Below are 20,915 nucleotides of genomic sequence, written 5' to 3' on the forward strand. Positions count from 1 at the left end.
ATCCAGAGTCCTGCTCACACCTCCTGCCAGAGACCACCTTCATTCAATGCTGGAACAGGCCCCTGCCTCCAACACAAGGCCAGAGCCACACCAAGCCAAGAGCTCACACCAGATTGTGGGATGCTCAACCCCTTCCCCGGGCACCAGCAAGGCTCCCAGGTGCTCAAGGAGAAGGACAGGCAAGAACAGACCTCTCACTCCATCATATGTCACTTTTCTTCATTTTATTCTTTTATTTGTACAGCTATATTTTACAGAACGCATTAATGCAGTTTAGACACAGCCCAAACCCTGTCTCCCGAGATTGTTTATAACACAAGCATGTAAAATAAGACAAAAAAAAAAATCCAAAACAAAAAAAAATAAAACATTCCCCCACTAAAGAGTTCCACCAAAACTCCTTTTGCAACATCAGGCTGTACCTTGAAGAAACTGAGCTCAATATAGTCCATACACTGAAAACTTCCATTGAAAAGAAAGGCACCGTGCGAAACCACATTTTACATATATACAGACTGAGAACTAGAACAAAAAAATTACACTTTATTATTATTTTAAATTCCTTCTGCAGCTTTGTTGGTTTAATACACACTTTTTTGTAAATTGTAAACCTTCACTTGCAAAAAAATACAAATACACTGATGCATTTAGACAAAATATTTTCTTACTTGTACAGATGCAATACTTTAAAATATCTCCTTAAGTGCTCTATCATAATAAAGATTCTCAGAGTGGCTTCTGCCTGCAGAGTCCAACTGAGCCTTTAATGCATTTTATATATTTTTAATATAGCTTTTTTAAAGGTCTATATATATTTATTTTATATATATATTTATATATTTATATCTATATATATTTACAACTCTGCCATAGATTCCTTCACCTTTGGTTAAAAAAGTTAAAGCCCTCTCTTTAATAGCATACTTTCTCTTTAAAAGAACACACATTTTGCATACAAAAGAAAAAAATCTGTTCCCATAAATCAACATTACATTCCTCATCTTTAAACGGCAAAGGCTGTGAAGGTTAGACTCCAGAGTTTATCAACACTCCACTGCACAGACATTTAAAATGACTATTTTTAATTTTTTTATGTTTTATTTACAGTAAGATCTGAATAATTTTATTTTTTCTTTTTGTTTCACATAACTGGGAAAAATAAAACCCGTGTATTTGTAAATTTTTTTTAAATTTCTAATGTTTTTCCACCTATCTGTACTATGGGTTTAGAGGCACTCCATCATGTGATGAATATTTTTTCTTTCTCTCTCTTCTTTTTTTTTTTTTTTTTCCTCTTTTAAAGTGTTGCAAGTATCCTTTGGACAGCTTCTCCCCCCCCATGCCCCCCAAGACGACCTCCTCCTGGGAAATCCTCTGCCTTCAGCAGGCCTTGGGGAGCTCCGGAGGCACCTCGCTGGCCGAGATGCGGTACTGCACCTTGGTGTTGGTGATGGCCCCGTGCTTCTGCCGCAGGTGGAGCCGCAGCTGGCTTTTGTGGCGGAAATGCAGGTTGCACTTCTCACACTGTGGGGCGACAGGCAAAGGCAGAGGGTGTGAAACGCCACGGCAGGGGACACGTCCTTCCCCGCGGGCCACCAAATACCTGCTCTCCGCCAGAGACCCGCGGACACTGCACCCACTAAACAGGTGGACGAGGGAAAAAGTGGGAAAGCAGTGGGAGGAGCAGCACGTGGGGGCCCACCATCCCAGGCTTTCAGCAGCAGATGTTGGTTTATGGGATGCACAAAGGGCAAAGTCCCTCAGGAGATGACTCTGGGTCTGACAGACATAACACCAAGCTCCATATCTAGGCGATCAAACCAGCTACAGGGCTATTTCTAGAGCTGCTTTTGACCTCTGCCAAGCTGGATGGCTCCAGGACGTTTAGATGTCAATCCCTGCTTGGATTCTCTCTCTAGTAGATGGTGAAAGCCAGGAAAGCCCCAGCAAAAAGCTGGGAGCCCCCAGGGCTGCAAGCAAGGCAGGACAGGCTGCTTGCTGGGTGCGATTATCACCATCAGAGGGGAGCTCAGGCCAGGCTGTCTGCTCCTTTCCCCCATCTCTGCACACCACAGGCAGCTGTAATTTAAGCCATAGCTATTTGAAGAAGTGTGACCTTCTTCCAAATGGGATGGAAGAAAAGAGCAACTAAGATGTACCCAGCTTGGGCTGCATGTCAGTGTTTCCAACACAGCCATGCCTGAAAAAATACCACATCAGCATCAGCTAATGCCCAGGAGGGAAATGGGGCACGAGAAGCAGGGATGTGACCTTGGTGCAGGGCCTCGTGAGGCTGGCAAAGGGCATTAGGATGCTGCAACCAGCCCATGTGAATGCCCTCACATCTTCCCAGCCCCCCAGGCTTGGCAGCATCCTCCCCCAGCCCAAGCTGAGATTTCCCACCAGCAAAAAAAGCAGGGCCACTCACATGATACGGTTTCTCTCCTGTGTGGATTCGAAGGTGACTTTTGAGGGTCTGCAGGTGCCGGAAGCGTGTGCCACAGATCTCACAGGGGTACGGCTTCTCTCCGGTGTGAATGAGCACGTGAGCACGGAGATGGGCCACCTGCAGAGAGCAGCTCTGGGTCAGGACAGCCCCAGGGAAGAAGGCATCCCACTGGGAGCAGGGGTATCCCTGTGGGAATGGGGTTCTGCCCAGACATCTTTTTTGGTCTATTGGGTTCCAGCTGGGAGTCAGGGCCATGTGTCTGAGGTCTGGTATCTCCAGTCCTTAAGACCAAACGGAGCAGAATAGCTACAACCAGCAGTCAGGCTTCCTTACTAAGCCAAACTGCCCCCCTCAAACCTTAAGGTCCATATCTACCCCATGGCACCATGGGAAGAGCTGCTCAAGGTAGCAAGCTGGGCCATCATCAGCCTCCTCCCTGCCATGAGGGATCACCAGTCTTGGTGGTGAAGATCTGCCAGTCTTGGGCAGAAGCTCTGCCTACACCCCACCTCCCCAGGGACTGCAGGTCCCAGAGGCTACACGTACCTGGACAAATCTGGCCCCGCAAGTCTCACACTTGTAGGGTTTCTCTCCAGAGTGGATGCGTGTGTGGGTTTTCAGGTTGGCTGGTCGGTTGAACTGTGCCCCGCAGATGTTGCAGCGGTACGGCTTTTCTCCTGCAGAGCCCAAAGAAAGGGTGAGGGATTAGCTACAGGTGTGTTCAGCACCCAGGATCCGTGGTGCCCCCCAGAGCTAAGTCCCTTCAGGTGCCAAGCCCCATGGCATGAAGCACTAGCCCTGACTCCTGTCCCTTTTGGAGATGGCTGTGGACAAGCAGCATTGGTCAGGGTGTCTAGAGAGCAGGATGAGCCCAGCAGGTAGCTTTTCTCTTTTGGATTAGGAGCTGAGGCCTTCAGGACAAGACAGGAAGTCAGGCAGGTCTGCCACCAAGGATTAACAGCATCGTTCCTCCTTATCCTACATCTCCCTACAGCTGTTAGTAATCACCCTTGAACCCTGCCCTGGCACTTGTGTTGTCTCAGTCCCCTGCACAGCCCTCCTGGAGCTCAGCTGCGACTGCGGGAATTTGGGTCTAATTCAGTGCAGCAGCACTGAGTTGTCAGCCCAGACCTTCCTTCCCCAGCTTGTGGACTGGCTTTTGACATGTTAAGCATTAAAAGCATGAAATAAAATAAGCCCTAGGTTTGTCAGCAAATGACTAAACCCTTAATATCCTCTTCCTTTCTCAGCTTTCATTGTGCTGATTCACAGAGTCCATCCATTCACAGATTTTCCCATCAGCAGAGTTTATGCTAAGCAAGGTGTGACCTGGATTTCTAGGATGTAAAAATAAATCTCAGACTTCTCCCTAAATGTTCTGATTATTTTTAAATTTTTTTTTGCTTAAGTCTACCACAAAGTTACCTGGAGGCTGCACATTTGCTCCCAGCTATGCATTTTGCAAGACACCTTTAAAAATAGTGATGCTCAGTGCTTCACAGCAAAGGAGGTTGTGTTCCACCCCTGCTGCAAGGGCAGGTATCTCCCCCACTCCCAGGCTTGGTGCTCTGTCCAAGGGCTCTCTGGCTGTGCCAAGTAAAGCACCTTGCTCTTCCCACCAGGGACAACTTGTGACACAGAATAGAGGATGCTGCACCCGGCACAAACCCAGCCATAAACACCCACATGCTCACCAACCCACAGCCTCCCCAAAGCTGTCCCCACAGCCAACACTGTACCTGTGTGGACGGTTTTGTGGCTGGCGAGGTTCCCCTTGTAGCGAAAGGAGGCCTGGCAGCGGTCGCACTTGTAGGGCTTGTCACTGTGGACTTGCAGAGAGTGTCTCTTGAGAGAGGCCTCCTCGGAGAACCGGCAGTCACACTCGTTGCAGAAGAAGGCTCCGTTCTCTGGGAGGGCAGAGAGGACAGCAATCAGATGGGCAGTGCATGGGCCACCTTCTTTATAGGCTATGGGATGGATTTGGGATGGAGGAGAGGGGCAGCCAGAGCAAGCGTTGCAACAAGCAGCCAAGTGCAGATGTTCATGTTCAGTCGTGCTTGCACCGTGCTGTTACCTCCTGACCTTGCGCACACAGCAACAACATGCGTTTGAGAGAGCAAAGTCACCACGAGCCCTCGTTTAGAGCTCTCTCTTTCCTTTAGTGACACACAGGCTGCTTCCAAGAAGCCAGCATTTCACCTGGACATCTTTCAGAGAGGTCCATGAAAGCACTCAAGTTATCAGGCATCCTCTGAAGGATGCTCAGCTCTGGAGCAACTCCTGCACCTTTAGAGGTCTTTAACCTTTACGTGTACAGAAGTCTGCCTTGAGCTTGGGAAGACAATCACCACCCAAATCACAAGGCAGGTTCCCCCACTAGGAGGGTGCCCAACTCTTAAATGTTGTGTTGAGTGTTACCACAGTGAGGTTCCCTCCTTGGATCCCTGCCCACACTACAGGTGGCAATGCTGCATTCCCCCTCCCTGAGCTACAGGCAGATGAGTGCACAGATACCTGTCTTTGGGCTTGTGGGGTTTTGCAACAAGATTGCAAGCCCCATTATCTGTATTTCCCCAGATGTGCATACTGGGCTCCCCAATAATAAAGATATCATGACGGATGCGTGAGACATGCCAGCTTGCCCAATCCCCATTACGGTCATTACATCTGTCAGGCTTGCTCTCCTGTGGTGCTGGTGGGGTGGGGTGCACTTGTTTCCTGTCCTTACCTGCCAGGTTTGCAGCAGGTGACTAACACCCTGCACAAGGTATCTGGATGGTGCTGGGGAAAGGGAGGAAGGAAGCAATTCCCATGTACATGTGTCCCTCATATGCTTGCACACAGCTGGGCAGATACTTAAGAGAGGGCTGTAAAGCACTGTGGGGTCCACCAGCATCAGGGACAGGTCAGACTGTGTGTTTGATCACAGGGCACTCAGTGATGGTTTCAACTGCTGGTTGAAAAAGATGACCACGGATACGAAACTCACCGCAGCTGGAGTCAGAGTATTCAGACTGGGTTTCCCCCATCTCTTCTCCAAAGTTTGAGCTGGGGGTATGAAGGCACATCTCAGTATGTTGTGGGGACTGGCAGCCACAGGAGCTGCACTTCGATGAATGCATGTACAGTGGGGACTGCCCTTCGCTGCTCCGAGGGGACCCATCCCGGGACCTGTGGAAGGACAGCAACGTACACAGCCGTGAGAAGGCTCTTGCTGTGCTCCATACCAGACCCTTGTTTGCACCCCTCCCAACACAAGGGACAGACGTGTTTTTTGGGGACATCTTTGTGGTGAGATGCACAGCATAGCCTTGATCAGCAACAGGTCCCTAAGCCTCAAACCTTCAGGTGCCCATCACCAAATGACCTCAAATGTCTTTAGAAACATCCAGGTCCAGAGGATAGCATATTGTTCCCTGACACTTTGGCCACTCCAATGCTTACAGCCAACAGTAAAGCTTGAGGCATAGGGAGTCTGGTGGAAACACAGGCTAGGCAAATCCAGGCTCCAGAAATCATCCAGAGCTGCCAAAGTTACCCAGGGATTCACAACCCAGTGTTCCCAGTTCCTTTGCCAGTCCAGGCTGGCACCACTACAGTGGGGATGGTGGGCACTCAGACAATGTCACGAGCAGCTCTTCACCAAATGCAGGGGCTTCCATCTGCTCGTGACTGGACTTCCCAGCTCAATGCCACAGATATTTCACACTTGCAAACCCTCACCAACAAGGCAGGAAGTCCTATTTCTCAGGGGGGAGGGATATGGGGGTGGAAGTCTTCTCACCTGTTAACAATATTGTTGAGTCTGCTTGCTTGTGGGATAGTAGAGTCTTCACCATTCACGCTTATCTTGGTGGGGGATTGCACATTGAGATGCTCTGGCTCCATGGACTGCTGGCAAGTAGACATGGGCACGTAGGTGCGAGGAGAGAGGGTTCCCATCTCGTTCTGGTCAGCGCTGTCTTGCTTGGTGTTCTGGTTGAGAGAGTTGAGGACAATGAACTTGTACTTCTTCCAGTTGCAGGCTTTGGGGTCTGTGGGGCTCTTGGTGAAGAGGGAGCTGGAGTTCTGACCGATACGGGCATTCTTGCTGCTGCTGGACTCGGTTGGCGAGTTGGGCTGACAGTCTGACTTCTGTGGGCTCTGGGGGCTGATGAGTCCCTTGCGGTCCAGGGGTGTGTTGGTGGGCTCAAAGTGTTGGCTGATCTCGTCCTCTGAAGAGGTCCGCTCCTCCTCTTTGGCCACTTTGTCGCAAGGGAAGTAGGGATTGTTCCGGATTGAAGGGATGACAGGTTTGGGCCCAGAGGCCACGCTGTAGTGCATGTCACTCCTGGCTTCCTCAGCAGCACCTTCTTTCGGAGCATAGATGGTGGCATGGCACATGTTGGCAGAGATGTCGGTAATGGTTCTCACGTACTCAGTGGGGATTGTCCTGGAGCTGTCACACGGCAGGATCCTCTCCTTGGGGAAGGCACCTGCCCTTGAGAGTTCAGAAAGAGGCATCCTCATCTCCCGCAACTCATCATCCACCAGGAAGCTATTTAGAGGGAGAGGGCTGTATCCGTGGTAGGAAATGGGGGATCCAGACAAACTGTTGATCAAGCCAGGTGCAAAGGCCCTCCCATTGCAGAGGGACCCGTTTTGAAGAGGCATGCCGCTCTCCGAGACATCCCTGCTCCGATACGCCATCACTTCTGGGTGGCCTAGCATCCGTCCAGCCAAAAACTCTTCCCTTGGGGTCTTCACAGCAGACACCATCTCTGCTTCACTGGAATTCGGGAAAACAGGAGAGAGACAAAGTAATTTTCAGCCCGGAAAGATGCATTTGCAGATACTTTGTCAGTTCTTCCCCTGCCCACCCAAACACACAGTCCCAGGCTCTTCAAAGTTCACCAAGGGCACTCACCTAGACTTGACAAACCTTCGGCAGGTGTCAACCACGTGCTCCATCTGCAGGTAGAGTGCTGTGGCCATCACAGCCATGATATTGTTCTCCCTCAAGTTCAGGCGGGAGGTATACATGAAGTCCAAGAGGATGCAAAACCCCTCAGGGTTAATTTCAGGGTCCAGGTTGATGACATTCAAGTTGCACTTGAGCTGGTCAGTGAAGATGCTGTAGAAGAGGCCACTGCAGTGGGGAGACAGTAGAGAGGACAAGTGTTATGACAATTCAAAGAGAAAAAGGAGAATTTGTATGAAATCCCTGAGTACAGAGGGGTTTGAGAATGGGAAGGGAGGAGGAGGAGGCAATTACAGAATTCCCTGAGCATCCCCCTTATTATCAAGCTTGGTTTCTCAGCTTAGTAAGCGTCTTTTGCACTGCACTTTTCCCAACTGGAACAGCCTGCTTTTAGATCTCACCTGCTCAACAACGCCCCACTGCCTCCATTTAGTAATTCCCCAGCTTTTTTGGTTTTTTTCCATTGTTGTTCTACTACCATCCCCTTCCTACTATGACTCATTTCTTTCAGAAGCCTCTTGAGGCATACACACACAGCACACACAGTCTTAAACCAGAAAAATAAAAAAAAAGGAGAAATGTTGCCAAAACATTTTTCAGATATTTTAATAGTCAAAGCTTGACTTTTTGAAATCTTTATACCATGTCAGCAAGAGAACCTGGAAGGCATTTGCTGTAATTCAGTTGGGCAATAGTGGGATATTAATTAGCATTTACTAGGAAGGAACTCCAGCAATCTTAGGAGCTGGAAAGGGATTTTGGACCCCATCAGGCTTAAAAAAAAATAAAAAATAGAATTAAGTAAGGTGGGTGCAGCCAGCAGTCTGGAAGCCAGGGAGGAATAGCTCTAAAAATAGCGGTGGCAGGGGACACCTCGGTCACAGAGGACTCGCTCACCCCAGTGAGCATCCAGCCCTTCCTCTTCTATCCTGTCCCTGTGGCACATTTGTGCTTTGCCTTCAGGGATGTGCCTCACATCTGCTGCGCTCCCGTTGGTCTCCATGGGCTGTGTGTGGGCAGATGTGGGCACACAAGGAGAGAGGTGAGGGCAGCACACTGGAGGGAAGTGGTCTCAGCTCTAATCCCATTACAGGTACAAACTTCTTGGCAGCCCCTTTCAGTTCTGCTTCTCTGCCTCTTGTTTCTCCATGAATCCCACAAGCCCTCTCAGGACTGCAACAGTGTGTCTGGAGGCCAAAGCCTGAGGGAGCAAGAAGGAAGGCAGGGAAGGACCCTGCTCTCACCTGCAGGCCATCAGGACTGTTTTGTGGGCTCTAAACTGCTCCCGGTTCACGATGATGACAACATCAGTTAGGATATCCCGGCTTCTAAGGCGGTTGAGATTGAGGAGGACGTCGCTCGCGTGGCGGGTGAACTGGATGCAGCTGTCTGCCGGCGAGGCCATCTTGAGTCTGCGTGAGACACAAGCATCAGAGGAAGATGAGAAAGGAGAACAGCCAGGCAAGTACTCTAAATCCAGGGAAGAGACAGCTGCTTCTCTAGGACATGCTCAGATGGCCATCTGCTCCTGGTAGGGGCAGCAGCAGCTCCTTGGTCCCAAGGCAAACAGCTCTGCACCACACCAAGCTCTTGCCAGGCTGCCTAGTGAGGTCCCTGAGCCGATAGTGAGACCTGGCATGTCTCATCCCACCCAGCAAGCTGGTGGGGGAAGGCAATCAGACCTTCCTGAGGATTAGCTAACCATCATCTCTTTCTCCCTGCCTCACCCATGGCAGCCCCACCCCAGCCCACTCAGGTTCATCTCCACAAGCCTTCCAACATAGCTCCTAGCCTTCCAACCTCCCTCAGGAGCCATCCTCCTCACCTGTGTGATGTCTGGCTGTAAACCCAGCCACAGGAATCAAAACAAGCCTTAAGGTCCCAACTGAAGTCGAATTATTTCAACATCTAGAATATCCAGCCCACAGTAGAACACCAGCCCTCACCCAGGAAACTACCTTCCTACTCCCAAGTGGTGGCCACTCTGGAGAAGACCTGTCCACAGTTTCCCAATTAACTGGTGAGGAGTAGAACTCATCCAACCTGCTGGGCTGCTACCCACACCATGGCCCAGTCCCTCCCCGTGAGCAAGGTTCACATTAGTCGAGGAATATGAAGCCTTCCCCCAACACAACACCTGCTGACCCATCTCAGAGATGTCCTCCCAATCAGCACCGAGGATGGCCCACATCTCCCTGAGGTTTGGGCTGGAATATGCATCTTTCGTGTCAAATTCTTCCACAATCAATCCCCTCCCCTACTCCTGACTCCTCCCTCCCCAGTGGCACATGAACATACAGCAGTTTCTACAGAGCAGCTGCTCTCCCAAAAACAAATTCCAGCTGGGTCTAATGAAACAGTTCATTAAGGAAAGGGGGAGGGAGGTTAGGAGGGAAAGCAAAAAATTTAAATTTACATACCCAATGCCTCAATTCACAGTCCAAAAGTTTCTTTCAAACCTACAAATAAAGCACAAGAAAACAAACACCACATTAGCTGGTAATTATGAATTGGCCCAGGCAGGTCACAAGGCTGCTGTTTCGCTCAAGTATCAGTTGGATAAAAGCTAGAGATAACAAACCTTCTACTCTCCAGTGAGGTTAACATTTGTTTCTTCTGGTACAGTACATTCTTATCACAACCACAGGCTTTGAGAATGCAATCATAGCTTCTTCCACACCCTCTAGCCCAAACCATGGGCGTATGCCAAGGAGATTTTCATTTCCATGACTCAGGAACTTAAAGGCAGGTGGGGAAGGGAAGTCAAGCAAGAATTTTCTCACCACTTCTTTCGGAGATAACTCTTCCCCTGCCAAGACTGAATTCCTGTCCGGTGCCACATTCAAGACCCATGCCGTACTCCCAGCACCTTGTTAACAGGTATGACATACACACAAACATCTGCCACTCTGCTCAGAAACCCACATGCTCCAGCCACTGGTAAAAACGCCCTGGGATGGGATTGCTGAACAGATTTGGGAGGATATAGGCATCAAGTACCAAAGTGACTTGGCCAGGACTGCAAAGGAAGCAGTGGTGGAAACAATGAGGACGCAGAACAAATGCCCCTTCCCCTTGCTGCTGCCAAAGCCTTCCCTTAAACCACAAGCTGTGTCTCCAGGCACTGGCTTCACCAGCAATGTAGCTGGGGCAGAACAGCAAGGAAACACAGGAGTTAATTGCCTTCCAGAACTCATACTAATCCTCCAAAATTTACTTAAAACCAAACCAAATTTACTTGGCACCAATGCAGGAAGAAGGTCCTCAGGCAGTTGCCCCAGCAGCTAGAAGCACAATTAATAAGTGAGCCAACAAACCCCAAGACCTTCATCACACTATTTTGAGGACCAATCCCCAGACTATTAAGACTGCCAGGCGCTTGCAGAAAGCCCAGTCATCCCTGTAAGGACAAGTGCTGCCTTCCCTCTCCCTTGCAGGAGATGTGCAGGTCTGGAGCCCAAGCTCCCCTCCCATCCCCAGAGCCACTGGGATGAAGAGATGAGATTTAAGGCAAGGTATCATGCGCAAAACCCAGAGGGTGTCTTACAGCTTTATTCCAGCCATCAAACACAAATCTTCAGAGCCGCTCTGAGCCTGGCCAGCTTAAAACTTTATGCACATACAAAAAGTGACTCATTTCCCAAATACTGCAGACTCTGACCTTTCTGTACATGCTCACTGCCAGCCACTCACTGCCGTCAATTGCAAGCCAAGGGACTCACAGCGCTCTGCAAGGAGCCCAGCACACATCCCTGTGTCCACATGAGCAGATGTGTGCGTTTGGGGCAGCTGGCTGGCACCCCAACCTCACCCACAGTGGCAGACATACCCTGCCAAGCTCTGGGGAGTCACCTCAGTGTCACAGAGGAGATGAGGTGACCCACTTGTAAACCAACAAAGTTACAAACAGCAAGATGAACGCTGCACCCGTGAGCATCATGCGAGAAGCTGCTATGGTCACCAAATTCCCTTATCCACAGCGAGGGCACAGCACTGCCCGGGGGGATACCCAGCTTCTCTCCCAGAGCTGGACCCCAGCACAGCCCCCTCCCCACCCTTCCAAATAATCCCTCCCAGCACAGCACTGCGTCAACACCCACAGCCCCAAGAACTGGGCAGGTGCATCCCAAGCAGCTCCCGGCTGCAGGATGTGGGCATGCAAAGGGAAAGGGACTTTCCTTCCCCTCGCTGTGCTGAGTCGGGTTAACCCTGTCCCTTCCAGTCCCCACACAGCACCAGCTCTGGACCCCAGCACAGGAGGATACTCAGACCAGAGAGAACAGAATGGCAACAAGGACCAGAGACCAGTGATGGAGGGTCAGAAAAAAACCACTGCAGCCAAGCATGGTCTTTGCCATCCAACCCCCCTCAAATCCCATGAGGCTCCTCCAGGCTCAGTTGGGGCCAGAGCATCATCCCACACCCCCCATCCAGTTTTCCTGCCCAGTACCTTGCAGGTGTGGGCTCTCCAGCAGTGCTTGAGGTTGTGTGCCTGGGCTTGCTATGCCCATAGAGGAAGATCTGGAATAGGCGCAGGGCCCATTTTGGGGGTGGCCACACGGACTGTCACTGCTGTTGCCTTCCAGGAAGGCAATGGGTCTGCCCCAGTGGTTCAGGGAACAGCCCTTCCCTGCCGGCACCTCCCCGAGAAAACCCATTCCTGGAAAGGAGCCCAGTGCTGGCCCTGCCTTCCCTGCAGCTCAGAGAGCATGGGGAAGGTGCACCTTCATGTGGGGCAACCTCTTTCAGCTCAACCCCATGCGAAGGAGAGACCCTCTCTGCTCACTTACCCTAGGGCAGAGGGGACAACCAGGGACTTCCAATCCATTTTTCTGCCATGCCTCTCCATTCATCTACTCTCCCAGTTAGAGGAAATCCCTTTTCATCCATCCACCTCCCACTCTGGGCACAGGGAGGAACTCCTTGCTCCCCTATTCTTTTTTGCATGGGGAATACCCTGTGGTCTTAGCCCTTCTCCCACCCCCAAGTGCATAGCCAGGGAGGAGAGCACCAAAGACTTCCCCCTCCCTGGGCCCCAATCTCCTACCCCTCCAGAGCCTGCAGCGCCGACTCACTCACATCACCTTAGAGGAGTGGCTGGGTGAAATCTTCCTTCCCCACAGCCTCATCCCACACAGTGCTCCGAAACTGCCCGCCCAGGGGAAGCTCCATCCTGCCCTCCTCCTCCCCCAGTCCCTGCACCCTGCAGGGTCCCAGCCCCATGGGAACATCCCCACTGCCTGCCAGGGCGTGCTGCCAGCTGCCTCTCCACCCTGCCAAGGAATGTCTGGTTTCTCCAGAACAGGCATCAAGGGGACAACCAAGAAAATGAGGTGGGGTGTGGGTGGCTCCCCCAGCATAGCCATGGGTACTACATGCCACAGTGAAGAAGATGCTTTTAGCTGGGGGTGTGTGAGTGCCCAGATCAGCTTTCTGCTACCATGCAATCCAGGGGCACGAAGTGTCCTTTAGCTGTCACAGCAGGGTTTTATTAGTTTAGTAGCTTCTGGTGAGTGTCTAGGCCAAAACGTGGCTGGGTTAATAATAACCCATGAAGAGACTGAGAGAAGTCCACAGCGTCAGCACAGATCAAAAGCAGCATCACTAGTGCAAGCCCTGTCGTATTTTCCACCGTACCCTTCCGTGAGCGGATTGCACTTGCTCTATCGAGCGGTCTCAATCTGATCCAATTTCCTGCCAGCAAACAAATGTTTCTAGGAAATGCAATACATTATCTGGACGGGTTTATTATCAGCATTTGGAACCAGGAAAACTGCATATTTTCTCGAGCGCCGCAGGGAACTTTATAGTTCATACTTCAAAAGAGGTTTTAAAGGATTGCCCTTGAAAGCTGGCCCAGCTCAAGTCTCCACATTGTTTTGGTCTTTGCAGAAGAAAACGCAGAGGAGGGAGGGGGTAAGCACGTTAAAACTGGCTCCAGTGTTTTCCTACTAAAAAGGACTCCCCTGCCCTCTACGGAGCCAAGCTCTGGCTGTGAGGCAGCAGCAGTGCATGCCCTTAGGAAGCAAGGAGTCGAGCCTTCCTCAGCATTTCAAACGACCCCAAGCAATTTGGCACATTAATTTTTCAAGGGAAGGCAGGAACCATGTCCTGGCTCAAATCTAGGGAGCTACTCCAGAGAACAGAAGACGGACTCTGTGCCCTGCCAACGCTGAACCCTGCACTGAGATGCCGACCCGGCAACAGGGTGCAGCCGGAGCTGGGTGTCCCCAGCAGCTGAGCTGGGTCCCTGGCCCCCCTGGGCTCCCAGGAGGTGTCTGATCATCCCTACCCCACACTGGAACAGAAAATTACCAGCTGGCACCTGACCCTCTCTGTCTCTGTACTCCTGGGGCTGAGGGTGGCTCAACTCCTTCTGGCAGTAAGGAACTGCTCTGGCATCCCGCCTGGATGGGATGAGACACCCCCTTGCCCCTATATTTAACCAAACAGATTTAAGGAGATGCTTTTCAGAGGGTACCTAGTCCTACAGGACACTTTCTTCAGGACCCATTCAGAAGCCCCTGTCCTGCAGGGTGCTTGTTCCAAGCTCCCTCCTCCACAAGAAGGGGTCCAACATTCCCCATGGGTACGCGGCACACAGCCTAAAAGCAGCAACTGACCAGGAGAAAGAGGGGAAGGAAAACAATATAGACCAATAATTTCCTACCCCTCTCCCAAATGCCCCTAGTTCTCTCTCTGGTTTAGATGGGAAGCTCTACTGAGATTACTGGTTTTAAAGTAGTCCTGAAGACTACATGCTTGCTCCAATTTGGGGGTGTGTGTCTTTTGGCTGCCATCATCCTGCAGTGATGAGAACACATAAGATAAAGCTCGGATTAAAAAAAAAAAAAAAAAAAAAAAAAAGAAAAAAAAAAAAAAGAAAAGAAAAAAGGAGGACTACATTTGCAGTCTAAATTTGCAGTCTCAAGGAGCTTACTGGTCAGATGCTGACTTTTGGATACTGATCTAACCAAACTGCAAATTGTGAACTCCTGAGGTTTGCCAATGCCTGCTGTAAACATGGAAACCAAGTGTCACTTTTTGCCAAACAGAAGAATGGTTTAAAAATAGATCTAGAGAAGAATACAGGCACTCGGCATACAAGGCTCCTGTTTATAGACTCCCATACTACTATAAAATGGAGAAAGAGGTTGTGAGCACACAAGCAACTTTCCACCAAATTTAGATTTTACCAACTTCTCAGAAACCTGAAAACAACATTTCAGGCTCCAGCTGAACCAGTAAAAGCTCTTTGAAAGAAGTTCCCAGCCCAGGTATTACAGCACATGGACTAAAACAGGCATGAAACAATTCTTAAGCCTTAACACCATAAACATATGAAGATATATAAGTTGCACACTAAGAAATGCACCTCCTGGTTAGAGCTTTGTTTTATTCATCTATAGACTTCGTAAAAAGATTTTCTTTTACATGGAGAATCCAAATAAAATGAGAGGACAGTCCTACCACACGGCACTGGCACACAAAGTTTTACCACCTGTATTTGTATGGGGTTTTGAGAATAACGTTACTGTTTACTAAGAAAAAAAAAAAAAAAGTGCTCCAAACCCAAACACTACTCCTACAAATTCATATTGGGTTGCTGCAGCTGGAGGCTGAAAGCTTTCCCCGATCCAAAAAAAAAAAAAAACGAAAAGAAAAAAAAAAAGAGCACAGCTTTACAATACATCCTAAATTAGGCAAAAATTCAAGGGCAGATTAACACCACAACTCGGAAAGATTTTCACATGTGATTTCATGACCAGACCCAGAGAGAACTCCATATGGAAATGTCAGTGACTTTAATAAGCACTCGGTTGTTTCCAATTAGGCTCCTTAAATAAGTTCAGTGGCATCCAGAGTTTCCTCTGCCACCTTCCTCCAAGCTGGCAAGCATTTTTTTTTTCTTTTTTTAACGAGCAGTTAATAAACATGTTCCCACTCTCCCGAGGCTGCCGGCCCCGCCAGCCCCACGCGGAGCGGCGAGAGGTGACACTAGATGGCACCAGTTCGCTTTGCTGCAGGAACATTTTTCCCCTTGGAAAATAAAACACCCCAACCAAACCTGGAAAACATATAATTTTGTCGATGTAATTCTGTTTCTCTTAAAACGCATCTGAGCAACATTATTTTTATGAGCTTTTCCAGCCTTGTTTTGAAAAACTTAATGTTTCTGCTAGGTTTATTTTTGTACCATCTGACAGCCGGCTGAATCCTCCCTGCACTGCAAACAGGGATGTCTAAAAAGTGTCACAAAGACTTTTGACAGATTTTTTTTGTTGTTGTTGTTTTGTTTCTGGGGTGGGATTTGTAAGAATCACTTCTCATTCCAACTTCTTCCTTCGCAATAATAACTAACCAGTTAACCTCCACTTCCTCTCCCAATATTGACTCAAGACAGTCAGAACTGAGGGAGATTGGAAATTGGAATTGAAATGCATCTCAACAGATCTTTGATCTGTTTTGCCAATCAAATTTGAACAAGAGATGAACTCTTCTTACTGGAACAATGTAAGAATCCATTCTTCTGGAAAATTTCTGGACGCCTTTTGAATATTTTAATGGCTTGGTGATATGCTTCATGGGGCAAAATGTTTACCATCTATAATGCGAGTTTTTAAACCTGCAATCCCACCCCTAGTAGAAAATAACAGAATCTCTGGTTCTGCCTCCCTATGCATATATAAAGAGAGGATTCCCCTAAAATATTTTTAGAGCAAGTTTTGAACTGTAACCCCCTCAAGGACTGGAGGAAGGAGCCTGCATTTGCTCCTAAAGTTCTTATCCTTTAAATCCTTCAAACAGTATGGCAAATAATAATTTTTAAAGCATGTAAAAGCTCGGAGAGAAATCAGTAAGATTCCCAGATCAAATAAGGGCCTGATCCCAAACCTGGCCCTGCTGACACTTCTACTGGCACAAGTAGGAATTTGGCTCCAGAGAGAGATGTTGGACCAACACAGCAGCTTCTCACTGAGCCTCATCCGCCTGTCCCCAGTCTCCCCTCGCACTGATCCTGTGCCTACTGAAGTCAGTGGAAAAAACTAACCAGGGACGGGTTTGTTTTCGTTGATTTTGACTCATGATTTTAAGCCCAGATTTGCCTCTTCCCTGGAAATGCAACAGGGGGGTCGAAGGCAGCTTTTTAGGCACATCTGAGAGGCTGCCGCGGATTTTTCTAAACAAACGCCTTGCTTTCTGTTTCCCTCCTTCCCAAGAGGCGATTTCATAACATTTCATACTGTGACTTTGCAAACTACAGGCGGGGGGACGGCGGGGAGGTGGGGGGGGGGGGCGGGTGGCCGGGAGAGGTCGCTGCCGTCCGACCACGAAAGTTTTCATAACAAAGTTGGGCTTTTTCGGTTTTGTTTTGCCTTTTATTTTTAAAGGGGGGGGGATGGGGAGCGTAAAAAAAAAATGAAAAGGAAAAAAAAAGAAAAAGAGCACACAAGAACACGCACCTAAAAAAAAAAAAATTTAAAACCCCCAACAAACCAAAACAAATAACGCTCTCTCTTCCCCGCCCGCTCTCGGCGGTTTCGGGGGCGCAGCGGCGCGGGGGTTGCGCGGCTCCCCGCGGCCGTTCGCTCCAGGAATGGCGTGTGGCCGGGGGCCAGCCCCGCGGCTGCCGGCGGCAGATTTACGAGCGCCTGTCCCCGCGCCAAGTCCGCCGCGGTAGTAAACACAGGGGAAGGGCTGCGCTGGGGGCAGCGGGGGGCTCCGCACGCATCGCGCCCCGGACTCCGTCCCTCGCATGGCTGCGCTCCGCTTCCCCCGCCCGCCGCCTTCCTCCGGGCGAGGGACCCTCGCTCCTCCCCGCGGGTGGTGGTGGCGGTGTTGTTGTTATTATTATTTTCAGCGTGATATTCGGAGTCGCTTCATACACTTTTGCCCCTTCCCGAGTTTTGCATCGCGGCTGGGTACGCGGTCGGCAGCCGCCCCGCACGCACCATCGAGGCGAGCGCGGTCCCCGCCGCCCCGGGCCGGCGCTCCGCGGTGCTCCGGGGCCGGCAGGCGGCGGCGGCCCGAGCCTCCCCCGCGGGCCTCCCCCCTTCCCCGGGCAGGGAAAATGCCGCAAGTCTTCTCCATCACCACCCGCTCTTAGCCCGGGGCTTGACAGATCAACGGCGCAGCCCCGCCACAGGTTGCAAAACGCACCAGCCCTTCCGTGGTTTCACCGGGAACGGAATAACAATAATACTGCTTTAATAACAGAAATAGAGAGAACGGGGGGCTAATGCGGAAAGGCCGGTGCCCAGTGCCGCCGAGCCCCCGCGCTGCGCCAGCCCCGCTCCGCGGCGGCTTCGTGCGGCCGCGAAACGACGACAGCGACACACCACCACACACACCAAAAAAAAAAAAAAAAAAAAAAATCAAAAAAAGAAAAAAGAAAAAAAAAAAGGCAAAGAAAAATAACACACCCAAGCGAAGGATCCAGCCATTGAGAACGGACCCCGAGTCACGCCACAAGCCCGGCGGCCGCCGGCGCCCGCCGCCGTCCTGCGCCCGCGGAGCGGCTGCAGGTGCAGAGAGGAGCCGCCGCCGTCCCCCCCGTCCCCACCCGGCCGTCACGCGTGCGGGAAAGCCAATAATCCCAGATAACCGATAATCCCCCGGAGAGGACGGCGAGGGGAGACACCCCCACCCACCCCGCTCCCCTCCCCTCATACACGCTCCCAGCGTTAAAGACATGCAGGCACCCCTATTTCCCTAATTTTTTCACGCTTGACAGCGGGCAAGGCAAGAGGGGGGATGTGTATGTGAATTAAATAAATAAATAAAGCACGGGAAAAAATGAAATTGAGATGATAATAATAATAGTAATAAAAAAAAATAAAGGGCACCTGCAGCAGGAAAGGAGGGGAAAGGAAAGAGGAGGGAGAGAAAAAAAAAATGGGTAGAAATATATAGAGGCGGCTCCGCGCCAAGCGTCGGAGCGGGGCAGGGAGGGAAAGAGGAGGGAAAAAAAATGGAGAGAGAAAAAAAAAAAAAAAAAAAAAAAAGCGAGCGAGAGAATTAAAGGGTAAAATCGGCCGCGGCAATAGAAGCAGCAATCACCTGGTCTCCGGGCTTTCCTAGAAACTCCTTGCATCACCACTTCTAAGAACCCCAGTTCTAAGAATCAACAGAGCCCAATTCTCGGAATTTGAGCTGCGGACTCTACCATCGCTCTCGGCATGGGGAGGGCCACGGACCTCCCCCCTTCGCGCCTTCCCCGCCGCCGCGGCCCTCCCGGGGAGCGATCCCCCCCGGGAAGGCCGCCAACGGGGCCGGTGGGGGGGGCGCGTATTCCGGGGGGGTGTCGGCTGCGGCGGGGGTCCCACCGGGTCGCCCCCCGTTCGTCCCTCCCCGCGTTCCCCCCTTCGCCAGTGGTCGCGCCCGGGCGGCGGGTCACGTGGCGGCGGGTGCTGTCGGTGACGTGGGGGCGCGCGGGCGCGGAGGAGCGCGCGCGGCGCGGACCGAGCAGCGACGGCGGCGGCGGCGGCAGAGGAAAACGGGGGGTCCCGGGCACAACTCCGGGCGGTGCAAACACACATCCCACCCCCCCTACCACCACCATCCTCCGCTTCTTTTTTTTTTTTTTTTTTTTCCTCCCAACCCTCTCTGAAAAAGAGCGAAGAGATCTTGGAAAAAAAAAAAAAGAGCTTTTTTTTTTTTAATATATATATATTTTTTTTTAAAAAATTATTTTCTATTTTAATATATTTTTTATTTATTTATTTTGGGGCGGGGGGTCACTTTCGCGTTTCTAAAACACCCTCTCCCCATTAAAAAAACCCCAAGCCAACCAAACAACCGAGCGAGGAAAGCCAGGAGCCAGCTGCATTGTTCTGGATTTTTACTTTTTTTCTTTAATTATTTTTTTTCCCTCATTCAGCTCTTGTTTTTTTTTTAAATAATTTTTTGCAAACAGCCACACTCGGCTCAGGGCCTCCAATGGGATTTACTCTTGGGGAAAGAAGCTTTTTCCTTAAAGACAGTTCCCCATGAGCCCCCCATATTAGTTTTTGGTTTTACTTTTAATTTTTTTTTTTTCTTTTTTATTTTCCTCGCCAGGATTCTCCAGACCAAAAAAAAAAAAAAAACAACCAAACCCAACCAAAAAGATGATGATTTTGATGATTTTCTCTCTCTCTTTTTTTTTTTTTTTTTCCCATCCGTGTTCTCTTTTCCTTTCCAGGACTCTCAAGTGGTGGGTTAATTCTGTGTAGCTGTTTTGTTATTGTTGCAAAATAACCTGTAAGTCTATAAATATTCTGCTTGTATGGATTTGTTGGACTGTGCTGGGGATGCAAAATCGCTTTGGCTTTTCTGAAAAGGGATTTTATTTCCGCACTTTTTGCCTCTTGCTGGGCAAAGGCCTTTGCTGGGAGGTGGGAGGGGGGGAATAATGCAAAGCCTTGGCAATCAGTGTCTCGGGTGGGTTTTGCAGGGGCTGCAGAGGGTGGGGACATGACACCCCAACCTCCCCGGCTCCTCTGTGGAATTGTAGCTCCCTGGGTGTAAATCTGTGGAGATTACTGCGGCTGTCCCCTAGCCTTGCGTGTTTATTTCTTGGGGGCCTGCAGCAAGGGTTGGGTTTGGGGGTGGTTCAGATGGCTCATTTTGCTTTCCCGGTCGGGTTTTTGGGCTGCGAGCTGCCGGTGGGGTGGTGGGGAGCAGGGGAAGGCACGCTCTGGGCTGTGAAGGCATTCCCGGGCCCTGGTGATTAATAGAAATCTGTTTACGAGAATAACCACCGCAGGTCACGGTGCCCTCGGTCCACTGGTGCAGTTGCTCGGAGCTACTGATTCCACCACTGGCGAGCCCACGGAGCGGCCACCTTGGACGCAAAGTCCCCGGGTGCTGCCTTTATTTTGATTTCTCAGCTGAGCTCTTGAACCGAAACACTTTAAAGCAAGGAGGTTGGAGTGGGGTGTGTGTGGGGGGGGGGGTAATAAATTAGGAAGAAAGCCCTTCTGGCTAATACGACGCGTCATTAAAAATAGCCCGGTGGCAAGACAAGGATGGTACTCCCGAGACACTTGAGGTGGTACAGATATGCTGGAGAGGCGGCTTTCCTGTAGTTAAAATACAATATGGAATTCCCAGGGAGTGAGTGCAGCTGGAGCTGTGTGACTTGTGCCACTCCGATCCCGGCCCCGGGCAGGGAGGGGGCTCCCAGGTCTGCAAGTGACCGAAGGAGGGACGAACGCAAGAGAAGCAACTCGGCTCCAGGATTTTGATTTGTTTGGATTTTTTCTTTTTCCCCAGCAATGAAATCCAAAGGAAGGGGATTGTTGCGGGCGGCAGATCCGTTCCGTTTGTCATTTTTCTGCAGCGTGTGACGCTTTCGCTTTAGCCGGAGCCCAGCGAGCCCGGCGCCCGCGGGACGCTCGGGAGCAGCAGCGAGAGGGCTGCCGCTTGGGGGATTTTTGGTGGAGACCCGAGGTCGAGCACAGCTTCCGTTCAAGTAGCGCTCTTAAGGGGGAGATTTCTCACTCTGCCTGGTCACAGCCAAGC

At 50.5% G+C, this 20,915-nt stretch overlaps 1 protein-coding gene across 1 annotated transcript; it reads right to left on the reverse strand.

Annotated features, from left to right (window-relative positions):
* Positions 1-205: 205 nt before the first annotated feature.
* Positions 206-18,548, reverse strand: BCL6 (BCL6 transcription repressor). Its single transcript, XM_039556923.1, has 10 exons — positions 18,471-18,548; positions 9,830-9,868; positions 8,654-8,821; positions 7,356-7,577; positions 6,234-7,217; positions 5,439-5,620; positions 4,189-4,356; positions 2,996-3,126; positions 2,429-2,566; positions 206-1,524 (listed from the first exon to the last, which is right to left on the reverse strand). The coding sequence occupies exons 3-10, from the start codon at positions 8,812-8,814 to the stop codon at positions 1,381-1,383; spliced, it is 2,130 nt and encodes a 709-aa protein (XP_039412857.1). The 5' UTR covers positions 8,815-8,821; positions 9,830-9,868; positions 18,471-18,548; the 3' UTR covers positions 206-1,380.
* Positions 18,549-20,915: the final 2,367 nt, after the last annotated feature.

The sequence above is a fragment of the Corvus cornix genome, chromosome 9, assembly GCF_000738735.6.
Source record: "Corvus cornix cornix isolate S_Up_H32 chromosome 9, ASM73873v5, whole genome shotgun sequence".
Taxonomy (NCBI): Eukaryota; Metazoa; Chordata; class Aves; order Passeriformes; family Corvidae; genus Corvus; species Corvus cornix.